At 43.2% G+C, this 12,388-nt stretch overlaps 3 protein-coding genes across 3 annotated transcripts; 2 read left to right on the top strand and 1 right to left on the bottom strand.

The window, feature by feature from the left end:
• The first annotated feature begins 295 nt into the window (after positions 1-295).
• LOC131023528 (uncharacterized) lies at positions 296-3,178 on the top strand. The gene is made up of 3 exons (XM_057953073.1): positions 296-440; positions 905-1,750; positions 1,839-3,178. The coding sequence occupies exons 1-3, from the start codon at positions 330-332 to the stop codon at positions 3,030-3,032; spliced, it is 2,151 nt and encodes a 716-aa protein (XP_057809056.1). The 5' UTR covers positions 296-329; the 3' UTR covers positions 3,033-3,178.
• Positions 3,179-4,166: 988 nt separating this feature from the next.
• On the bottom strand, positions 4,167-7,050 carry LOC131023527 (uncharacterized). Its single transcript, XM_057953072.1, has 3 exons — positions 4,952-7,050; positions 4,422-4,874; positions 4,167-4,296 (listed from the first exon to the last, which is right to left on the bottom strand). The coding sequence occupies exons 1-3, from the start codon at positions 7,048-7,050 to the stop codon at positions 4,167-4,169; spliced, it is 2,682 nt and encodes an 893-aa protein (XP_057809055.1).
• A 3,494-nt stretch (positions 7,051-10,544) lies between these two features.
• On the top strand, positions 10,545-11,566 carry LOC131023872 (enoyl-CoA delta isomerase 1, peroxisomal-like). Its single transcript, XM_057953503.1, has one exon. The coding sequence runs from the start codon at positions 10,613-10,615 to the stop codon at positions 11,345-11,347; it is 735 nt and encodes a 244-aa protein (XP_057809486.1). The 5' UTR covers positions 10,545-10,612; the 3' UTR covers positions 11,348-11,566.
• The last annotated feature ends 822 nt before the right edge of the window (positions 11,567-12,388 follow it).

The raw sequence follows: 12,388 nt of genomic DNA, 5'->3' as shown, positions 1-12,388 counted from the left end.
CACGGTTCCCTTCCACAGCCAAAATTTTGAAATTTTCGGCTTTCCAAGAAAAGTGGTCAAACAAGAATCTTCCATCTTGTCTTCACTGGTACACGGTAGCCCAAAAACCCTAGCCTCATTCTCAAATAATTCTCTTCACCATTCACGCCTTCTCTTCACCATTCACGCCTCATTCTCTTGAATTATACACGAAAACTATCATCATTCACGCCTAATTATACACGAATTCGTGCATCTTTCTTCTCTTCAATTCGTGCATCTTTCCATATAAACAATTAAGAACCGTGTACACCATTGAAAAAATAGAAGAACCGTGCACTCCATACACCATGAGCGATAGTGATACTCAATCCGATTACGATGGGGAAGAGGCACAACATATACAACGTGGAAGTCGCCCGAGTACATCGAGGAGGGAAAAATACCCGACGCCGAATCCGGTAAGTAACCGTGAACTATATTTGTTAAAATTTGAATTTATGTGTTTTGTATTGTTAAATTGTGCACAATAGTTGATTATTAGGTGTTTATGTATGGCATAATGTTGGCAATTTGCGAAATTTTGAATCTGGAAAGTAATTAGAACAACCGTGTACAACCGTGTATGGTTCTTCAGTACACGGTTGTACACGATTAGGTATTTATGTTACACGATTAGTATTAAATGATTTAATATGCCCTAATTATGTATTTTCAACGTATAAATGTATTTTTCGTGCTAGATTTAACCGTGTACAACCGTACACGGTTTGTTCATCCGTACACGGTTGTACACGGTTGGTCTATAGTCTGAAACGGTTGTACACGGTTGGTCTATAATCGTACACGGTTGTACACGGTTGGTCTAGAATCTGTACACGGTTGATATTTTTTTATACTGATCATCATTTTGAATTAATTGCAGCCTCCGAGGCATGCTTGGTTACGTCCGTGCATGCAAGGTTATGCCGGACGAATCAATCACTATGTAAAGGACACGACACTGAAGGAAGTGGAGACCTGTCTGACGCACTACCAGCGTTTAGAACAATTTAAGAAAGGTCCGTTTGGGCATTTACTTCAGTTGAAGAGGCAGGATAGTGCGAATGCCGCACTGCACCATCTTCTTGCACGGGAGTTGTATGACGAAGCATTCGGTCCGTGGGAGAAGTGGTTCCACGTTGGTGGACACGACATTCGATTCAGCGCAGTGGAGTATTGTCTGGTGACGGGGTTGTGTTTCGGGCCATCCCCGCAGCGTTTTGATCCTAATATGGATCACCGTGTTGGGAAGCAGAGTCTATGGCACGGAGTTTTGAAAGGCAAGAAGGTGGAAGTGAAGGATCTGCGGAAGCGGTTCGTTAACCGCAGTCTGGGCAACAGTGCCCAGGATTATTTGAAGGCGGCCAATATTCTCGTGGCGTATGATCTCCTCTTCTGTCGGGATTATAAATACGTGCACGATTGGGTGTGGGCACTGGTAGAGGAAGATCAGAAATGGTCCGACTTCCCGTGGGGCTCTTACTCATTCCAGATTTTGTGTCATGGGATGAGTGTGTTGAAGAAGCATCCCAACGAGATTACCGGTAATAGGAAGACGTACCACTTCTATGGGCCCATATGGGCATTACAGATTTGGTCGTACGAGGCCATTCCGAGGTTGGGCCGCGCGTGTGGGATGCGTGACCCGAGGTTGCAGATGCCACGATTGGTGAACTGGACGACTTGGAAGTCGGCTTCTGACTTCACCCACTTTTTTGATGCTCATGAGGTAATTATTGTTGTTTTTTACAGTTTCAATCCTTTTATTATGTTATGATTAACGAATAATGAGAAATGATCGATTCATCTTTGTGCAGGCCGAGTGTCACCGGACACTCGAACCGGTCGAGGAGGAGAATGATTCATGGTATTTGCAGACCCTGAGGCATCCAGAGCCTTTTTCTGTACGATACCATCCTGGAGGGAAATATGCCGGCTTGACAGAGCCAGTTGTACCGGAGCCGCCTCCTCCTGTTAGGCCTCCCCCTGTGCAGAGGAGTAGCTCACGAGCAGAGAGGGCTCGTGAGAAGCAGCCTGTCCATGTTGAGCGGCATAGACAGACGTATGTTGATCCGACTGGTAGCCCATCGAAGCGGCCCAGGCCGCAGGAGTTCGATGATTCAGTGCCTCGAGCAGATCCAGATGCTGATTATTGGAGGCGACGTGATGAGGACTTGATTGCCCGTGTCACTGAGAGCGTGACACGGGAGCAGATCCGGACCGTGATCCCTGAGGTGCGGCGGGCGATTGTAGACGACGACTCCGAGCATGGACTGGTTGCCAAAATTACACGGAAGGTCGTGGCCGCTGTGAAGGATATATTCGGTGGGCGATCTTCTTCGAGGAAGCATAGATCATCATCCAGCCATGCCAGTCGTCATAGACACGGGAGTGAGGAGTTGGACCAGCCGAGACCCACTCACAGACGGTCTACATCTCACATTCCTAGTCCTGGGCATCGGGGTCATGAGGATCCGCCTCATGTGAGCCATAGGCACTCAGTTGGAGACCTGGATCGGCAGCATCAGGGTCACAGTCGATCACAGCATGGAGATGATCCACCCCATGCGAGTCAGCGGCGATCTGCCTTACGTCACAGTGAGAGGGAGGCATCTATGAGGCGATCAGCCTCACATCGTGGTGAGAGGCAGACATCTTTGAGGCGATCTGCCTCACGTCACAGTGAGAGGTCAGCTCGTCAGCGGAGTCCAGTGACGCCTATGCATGGAGAGGGAGATGACGATGTCCAGTTCAGCTGGACTACTGACGAGGAAGAGGCCCAGGATGTAGGGCGGCCACGACGCCCGATTAAGCCGTCTGCTCTTCTACAGAGTCCGTATGTGACCGATGGCCCACTTGACACTCCTACGGCAAAGAAGGTTGCTTTCCGCAGATTTAGAGAGATGGGCGACGATGCATGTGTTGCTGTAGTGGAGACTGGATATATAATGACCCAGGGCTTTTTTGGGCGTATTTTGGATCGTCGGGCTGAGTTCGATGCTGAGGTATAATATATTCGTAATATTGTATTGTTTAATATGCGTTGTGTTACTAACGAAGTCATATTATTTTGGATGCAGATTATAGACCTCTGGATTTTGAAGCAAAATCGAAGGATCAGAGTCAACCAGGAATATATAGTGCATCGGGCTCGGACTCAACTCCAGTCGGGTATTAGTCGAGTTAGAACTCCAGTGGCTGCAACCATTTTATATGTAAGTTTAATGTGACTTTGATTTATTTTGAGGCTTCCAATATATTGTTACATTCATCATCTCAATTATTCATGTTCAGGATACCCTATACAGAGAGTATGGTAAGCTGCATCCAGAGGATCCCCAGGGGAATCATCAACAATCGCGAGATGCATACACACATTGGAATGTGCCCTACAATCTCATCACAATGTTCCAGGGCACTGATGCAGATCATACGTGGCATTGGTTGGAGGCTAATGAGGTAAGCTTAGTAATTCTTAAGGGCAATGCGACATTACTATCAATGGGGTTTAGTTTCTAAGTTTTTATCGAATCATCACTATCAATGCAGATTCTTACTATTTACAATGTCAACGCGAGTCATTGGTGCACTGTGGTCATTTCTATCGAACGATGGGAGGTTCGAGTGTATGATTCTCTGTCACATGTTGAAGGGATCACACAACGTCGACAAGCTTCAATGAGGTGCATAACTCGTTTGATGCCTAGATTGTTGCACACTGTGGGGTATTGGGATAACAATCCCAACAGGTTTGTCCATGCTGCTGATGCAGAGATGGCGTATGTGATGATGCCCCACAACCAGCAATTTGTGCAACAGGACAGCCTTAGTTGTGGTGTGTATGCATGTGCTTACTTAGATCGTCTGGTATGTGGAAAACCGAAACGGGAACGGATGAGAACCAATAGGGATGTAGAAAAATATCGCTACATGGTAGCTGTTAGGATATGGGAATTGTGTACCCCAATTCCCGCTGCTTTGATTTGATTATCATTTTGTCATTGATTTGATTATCATTTTGTAATTGTCATTGATTTGATCATTTTGTTGGTGTTTTTGGGGTGAAACCGTGTACCGTGGCTCGAAACCGTGCACGAAACCGTGCACGGAAGAACTCGGAACCGTGTACCGCACACGGACAGACCCTAACCGTGTAACCGTACACGGTTGCGAGTTCTTCCGTGCACGGTTGCGTGCACGGTTTCGTGAAACTGTACACGGTTAGGGTCTAACCGTGTACAGAGCTCATTCAGCCCTTGTTCACCCTCAAAACCCCTGTTTTTCGAATTTTAAAGCAAATTCAACAAATACCAACAACAAAATCAGACCCCAAACAACAAGTAAACATCCAACAACATTCCAACAATTATTTTGAAGATCAAAGATTCAAAATCACTCACGACCCAATATTTTGAGGACATACATTCCTAGTGTGTGTTCCACTCCTACAAATGCCGCATTTCTTCTTTCGCCGCCTTCGTGCATCGGGTGGTTGCTCGACACCTTCCACCGGCACGTTCAAGTCCAATGGTCCCACTTGCGCTTTGCATCTCCGGGCATTGTGACCTTCACCCTTGCAACGTGAGCATACTTGAGGTCGAGAATTAGGAGTACCCGAATTAGGAGGACCCGAATTAGGAGGACCCTCAACTGCTGAACGAGCCCTACTCAACTTCGGTCGTCCCGCATGGACCGTGATATCCGGGGGTTTCACAACATAGGCTGATATCTCATCGGGCACATTCCAATACGTAGGATGTGGAACGGGAACAATACGCTCCATATATGTGGCCAACAGCACGGATTGTTTGAAATATCCTCCAACAAAATCCATGACTTGCAGTCCTGCACGCCTAATAAAATGCAAAGATAAAAAGATAAATTTACAAAAAATTACTTCAATATGCAAAATTTGTAATAAATGAGATACCTAATAGCGGCACAAGCATGACGACACGGAATGTCATCCAGGTCGAACTGAGCACAACTACAAGTCCGATTCTCGAGATCGACAATGTAGAATGCATGATCATCCTCAACACTAAACATGTGCGTCGTCGTCCCTCGAACGGCCAATTGCCGACCCGCTTCGACAGCCACATGCAACTTTCCCTCTACTACCTCAGTCAACTCATGTGACCTCGATGCAGCCGAGATGCGTCGCCTATCGAACCATTTCTCCATAATGGCTCGATAGGTCTCGATCAATGAAGCAACCGGGAGTCGTCGTGCCCACAAAAGTCTACTGTTCATCGTCTCGGCAGCATTCGACGTCATGAAGCTCGTGCGTCGTACAGGGCACTTGGACCTGGCCCATCTCTCCACACCAATAGTGTCGAGGCATGTGTGCGCGTTGACTTTCAGTAATTGAAGCGCAGAAAAATTCCTTTGAAAGTCGTCTGATCGATAGGAATATGCCGCTGCTTTGAAGACTGCAGCTACATGCTGCCCATAATGCGCGAGATTCTTCTGGATATGGTAATAGCACAACCCGTGAGGGACGTTCGGGTAGACACACTCCACAGCATTTCTGATGCTCTTGTGCTGATCAGACACAATCAAGAGATCATCCGGCTGACCAAAGCAAGTCCGCAGTCGGTGGAAGAACCAAGTCCAAGACTCGTCGTTCTCGATAGGACCAAGCCCAACTGCGAGAGGAAATATTGCTTCGTTCCCATCCTTTGTAACAGCGACGAACAAAATGCCGCCGTTCCTTCCCTTCAGATGGGTCCCGTCTACGACGATGACCGGCCTCAAGTAACCCTTCTCAAAGGCAGCCACGCTCTGTCCAAGTGCAACAAACATATGATGAAACTTGCCATCGTCCTTCATCTCAAGGTCGTATAATGTGCCGGGATTACTCATTCTCAGCATATACAAATACGATGGAAGCATCTGATACGAGTTCCCAAAATCACCATACGTCATCTCAATCGCGATGTTTCTTGCACGGAGAGCGAAGCTGTAATTGATCTCAATACCGAATAAGCGCTGCATCTCTGAAATCATCTCCTTCGGCTTCAAAACGACCCCCTCGCCTACCAATTTCCGTGCAAAATATCTTCCAACAACCCTCGCCGGAATCTGTCTCGGGGCAGTGCGATTCAAATCCGTGTGGCAGGTATGATCCATCACCACCTTGATCACTCTCCAGATCGATGCACTCTGAACGGCTCGCAGCATGAACGGACAACCGTTGCCATGCTTGCAAACAAACCACAAACGGGTCGTACTGGAACGATGCACGGCGTACTCCACGTGATTCTCCATATGGTACAGGCCAACAGCGATTGCCAAATCATCCTTCGACCGGAATAGAGCCCCCACTGATAATATCCCGCTCTCCAATACGTTACAATCCTCCCAACCTAATGTCGGCGCATCATCAAAATCGAGGACTGGAATCCCCCAGTCACGTGCCTCAAGCTGCTGAACTCCAACACGAGGCTCGACATCGGGCTGATCATCCGATGTGAAATTCTGAGGCCCTGTCTGTCTCCACGCTTCCTGTTCAGTCGACACTGAATCCAATATCTCTCTGCGTCGTATCGCCTCTTCTTCCTCATCCGAAGACTCAGACTCGTCTTCCTCCTCCTGCGACGATGAATCGTCCCTACTATCATCGTGTGTAGGGATACTTCTTCCAACGTCCGTCTCGATAGGAAACACAGTAGACCGATGTCCCTCATAATATACCCGCTCTTGAGTCTGAGGAACCGGAGCCACAGATTGTTTGCCCTTCTCGATCACGTAAACAACGGGATATTTCTTATGCTCGGAAATCAGTCGGTTCAAATCCGAATCAGTCTTCAAAGCCACTTTTATTCTTCGCCCTTCGTCCGTGGTCGATGTGTAGAAAAGCATATAAGTGGATCGACCATCCTCGTTTAATTGATCGTGCACCTCTTGCATCAACTTCGCATGACAAAGGTCTTCCTTAGACATGTACACGACAACCTCATCGCCTCCTTCATACTCGGTTAATTTCCACTGACCACTGTGCCGTATAACGATTGCTTGAAACGACATCTGCTTCAAAACGATAAAAATACAACATTTAAATACACAAACAAGAAACCGTGTACCCCAATACATCAACTGAATATACAAACATGCTAAAAATAACCTCAAAATCATATTCAACCCAACCGTGTACAGCAAATTCGACCACCGTGTACAACCGTGTACACAACCGTGTACACAGAAACTCTAACCGTGTACAGCAGAACACTAAGGGTTCAAAAATAAGGTAATTTGCGTACAGAGTGTTTTTTTATGCCGTTTTTTAGTCCAAAACATGTAATAAGTCATATATATAACATAATTATTGAAATAAACAACAAAAAATCACTAAAACTCAAACCGTGTACAACCGTGTATAACCGTGTACTCTAGAACACCAACCGTGTACAGCCGAAAATTAAAAAAAAAATATGTATTTCACATACCTTATGTAATACAAGCCTTTAGATGATTTTTTTTTTGAATTTTTGAGCAACCGTGTATGAGTCGTGTATGTGTATTGAGAGGATTTTCTTCTTCTTTCTTGTTCAAATGTCTGATGAATGAACATTTGGTTGGTATCCTTCATTAACTACCCACAGCAGCCGTGTACGGAGCATTTAATTTCGTGAATTTAAGGTTGTTTCCTTAACAAGTGTTTGAGTTGGTGTAAATGCACCCAACAACCATAATATCACATAAAATCACGCCATAAACGTGAATAGAGAGAGAGAGAATCAGATTTTGCTTATTTTTAAATCACATTTTAACGTGATTTCGGTTATTTTTAAATCAAAGAGAGAGAATCAGATTTTGATCACATAAATTCACGCCATAATGCCATAAGATATGGTTTGCTTACTCAGTTTTAATTTTAACGTGAATAGAGAGAGAGAGAATCAGATTTTGATTTTATTTGGTTATTTTAAAATCAAAAATAAGTAATATGTCACTATCATTCACTTTATTGACTTGTACTTATGTACTTTAGGTCAAATGTGCTACAAAACTTATTTATTTATGGGGTGTGATACAAAACTTATTTATTTTATCAAAAATGCTACTACTATGTATTGTCACAAGAATGTGTAGTATGTCTATGGCTATGTGATTGTCTGTGTGAGAGAAAAAAAAGAGTAGGAGGGGAGCCTTCTATAATCTGGTACAACTGTACCATATGTTGTGTGATTAAATAAATCCATTTCAATATTTAATCAAGAATAATGTCATATAAAATTACTTTTAATTTACGAATCTTGACCTTTTTTTTCGTAACAAAATTAATTTTGGATGATATGAAATAATCAGAAAATGTATCTTTTGATCATTTTCTTATAATGTTCTTGAATTCACAATTAGATTTATGAATTCACAATTGAATTATCGGCGTTGGTTGTGAATTCACAACTAGAAATAGTGTTGGTTGTGAATTTTAGTTTTATTGGTTGTGAATTCACAACTTGAAATAGTGTTGGTTGTGAATTCAAGTTTTATTAGTTGTGAATTCACAACTTGAAATAGTGTTGGTTGTGAATTCACACGAATTCACAACCAACACTTGTTATTCACAACAAATACATGAATTCAGTTGTGAATTCGAGTTTTAAAACTTGAATTCACAACCAATGAACTGTGGGTATTTGTAAAATTTTTATATGTAAAGGTAAAATGGTAAATGTGGGTATTTTTTTAATTTGTTATCTTAGTGGGTATTTTTTAATTTTACTATTCCAAAGTGGCTATTTTCAAAATCCACTCTTACTTAATTAACAATAATTTAAATTTAATTAAAATAATTTAAATGGCTGATATGTGTTTATGCCACACTTACGGATTGCAACACAAGGGAGTCAGTAGCTTTTTCTGGAGTTAATATTAAGAAATACTCCAATGACACGTGCTTTTTTGATACACAAATTAAGAAAAGTAGAATTAAGTAAAATTACAAGTTTAATTAGAGTTATTTTAATTAAAAGGTTAAGGTGCAGATAGGCCCCTCAAGTGGAGGCCCTTAGAGCGTTTCAGTCCCCTTACTAACTGTGTGTGCAAATTGGCCCCCGAACTCAAAAAAACGGTGCAGATCGGTCCTTCTAACTTAACACCGTTATGGGCCGTAAGTCAAGGGGGCGATCTGCACCGTTTTTTCGGAGTTCAGGGGCTAATCTGCACCTTTTAACTTTTTAATTAATTCATCTCTCTCGCTCAAAATTTGATCGTCGTTGTCGCTGATTCAAGCTCCGGCGAGGCCGGCGGAGGGCGCCGCCCCTTTCTTTCTCTCTTGGGCCCTAAACCTCGGAGCTCGCTCGACTGCACACGCTTAGCGTCAAGGACGAGCCCTAATTCTCCCATTCCGTCGGAAATCGCCGCCGCAATATCCGGTGAACCCGCCGCCTGGCTTTTCTCGATGAGGAGTCGCCTAGCTTTTCTCGATAAGGAGTCGCCTCTTTCTCTCAAATCCGGCGAAATCCGGTGATAAAGGCCGACGATGCCCGTCGCCATCTACACTATCGACGTGCTGTTGAAGAAGGACGCCTCCAAATCAGAGACCATGGCCAACATGATCTCGATCTCGATTGGGGTCACGATCACCGCCTACGGCGAGGCGAAGTTCGATTCGTTGGGGGTGATTCTGCAATTGAGGGGCAGTGACGTTCGAGGGAGAATTCGAGTTTCCATTTCGATTATGTGATTTTCGGGAGCAATGACGCCGATTTGGAATTCCCGATTTGGGGCTTGGGAACTTGATTTCGTGATTTTCCCCATCTGACGGCGATTGACGCCAGAAAAGTTGGTCGGAGAAGATGAGATGTGATTTTTTTTAATGAACGGTGTGCAGATTAGCCCCCGAACTCCAAAAAGGGAAAATGTGTAGATTAGCCCCTGAACTCCAAAAACACAGTGCAGATCGCCCCCTCTGACTAACGGCCCATAACGGTGTTAAGTCAGAGGGGGCGATCTGCACCACTTTTTTGAGTTCGAGGGCCAATCTGCACACACAGTTAGTAAGGGGACTGAAACGCTCTAAGGGCCTCGACTTGAGGAGCCTATCTGCACCTTAACCCTTAATTAAATAACACAAAATTTAATTTAAATATATAGCACTAGATATGTAATTTTTTTTAATTCTATTCTTTTTAATTTTTGTGTCGAAAATATATGTGTCAAGGAAGGAGTATTTCTTAATATTAAACCCAGAAAAAGCAATCGATTCCTTTGTGTGTTAAATCCGTACGTGTGGAGCCATGCATTACTCCCATGAACACATGTCAGCCATTTGTTTTTCGGAACGAGAACGACTAAAGTACGAGTGGTAGTCGTAAGACGCAACATCACCATCGAAGATGCTGAGGTTAATATTGATTCCACGGAGCAAGACTTTTAGTTAATAAAATTAAACGTGTTTAATCTTTTCAAAAAAAAAATTAAACGTGTTTAAAACAATTTTTACTTATTATTCTCGTGTTTTTTAAATAATTCCAAGTAACAACGAGTAGGAGTAATATTTTTCTATATATATGTGGTACCTTAAAATCTCTGGAACTGGAAGCGTTAAATCTCAGTCTCATTGTGAAAACATAATTAAGGCGCGATGTGCAGTTTAGAGAGACGCGGCGACGTTTTCATCCTCAGCATCACCGGCGACGACGACCACCGCCTGAACCCAACCCTGATCGACTCCATCCGGGCCGCACTCGCCCGGGTCAAGTCCGAGTCGACGCGGTCCTGCGCCCTCATCACCACCGCGGAGGGCAAATTCTACTCCAACGGCTACGACCTCGCGTGGGCGCTATCCGACCCGACCCGGCCCAGGATCATGTCGAAGAAACTCCGGCTTCTGGTGGAGGACCTGATCTCCCTCCCCATGCCGACGATCGCAGCCGTAAACGGGCACGCGGCGGCGGCCGGTTTCATCCTGGCCCTGAGCCACGACTACATTCTGATGAGCGAGGACGGAGGGTGTGTCCAGATGGGCGAGGTGGACATTAATTATAGGGTTTCCATGTGGTTTGTGAGGGTGCTGAGGAGCAAGATTGGGTCCCCCCAGATTCTGAGGGATGTGATATTGAGGGCGGAGAAGATCGGCGCCAGGAGAGGGGTGGAGTGGGGGATCGTGGACTCAGCCCACGCCACAGCAGCGGCCACAGTGGGGGCGGCGCTGGAGCTGGGGGCCGATATGGCCGGAAGGAGGTGGGACGGGAAGCTGTACGCGGCGAACCGGAGGAGTGTGTTTGCGGATGTGCTGGCGGTGATGGAGAGGGACGAGGTAGTTGGGGAGGAGGAGGACTCTGTCTCTCGGGATAAGGGACCTACTTCCAAGTTGTGATTTTTTTTTTAATTAAAGAGGATTAATTCCATTTTAGCTTACTCGAAACACAAATCTATTGATTGGAGAAGAAACGTCTTATCAACTATGCTAAATTTTGTTATCTTTTAGGCTGTGATTCTTCTCATGTTTAACTTGAAAACTGTATTAATATTGTTTTCAAGGATCTTTGTATGCTTGATTTTGAGGATAATGATTAAAGAAATAATTCATTTAGAATGATCAAATATTAATAAGAAATGAGAATAAATTCGAAGCCTGAGATTTTTAAATATTATGATTAATATTTATTCGAATTAATAGGGTGAAATAATAATAAATAAGAATAATGAATAAGTTAATACAAATCTACGAGTAAGCTTCTTGTAATGCAATATAGTCATTTTCACATGAGTTCAAATTTTGGAGAGGATGCAAATTTCACCATATTAATTTAATATTGTTATTCGTGCATAAGCAGCTTATTTGTATATTTATATTAGTTTATTTATTATTTTCATTTCTCACAAAAAATCATCATTTTCATTGCATCCCAACCATGTGTGATTATATTACATATTTAATAAAAAACAATTGGAGCAAATTTATAGGTAGCTTGAAACACATTGAAATTTGTGAGACAACATAGTTAAGCTCGAACTAAAAGTTATTTATAAAATTTAGAAAATCAAAATTTCATTTTGAGATCATTTTAGATAAATAATTTAATTTTGAGTTTTTAGTTTTATTGAAATTTGTGAGACTAGTAAGCTCGAACTAAAAATTATTTACAAAGTCACTCCACCAATTAATAAATGCGGGTATTTGACTTTGAGAATAGAATATAAATTTCATTTGGTGAAATCTCATGACAAAATCAATATGTAATGTAATTATTCAGATTTTAGACAAATAAAAATGAATAAATAGCTAGTATTTTGAGAATTAAAATAAATAAGCAATGAATTAAAATATGGTGATACCACGTTAGATTAATTCATATACATGAGGACATATTTTTTCGACTATTGAAAATAGACATACATTTGTAGTATTCATATT

Source organism: Salvia miltiorrhiza, chromosome 4 (assembly GCF_028751815.1).
Source record: "Salvia miltiorrhiza cultivar Shanhuang (shh) chromosome 4, IMPLAD_Smil_shh, whole genome shotgun sequence".
Classification (NCBI taxonomy): Eukaryota; Viridiplantae; Streptophyta; class Magnoliopsida; order Lamiales; family Lamiaceae; genus Salvia; species Salvia miltiorrhiza.
The sequence above is the reverse complement of the archived record's forward strand: the minus strand, read 5'-3'. Positions and strand labels throughout refer to the sequence as shown.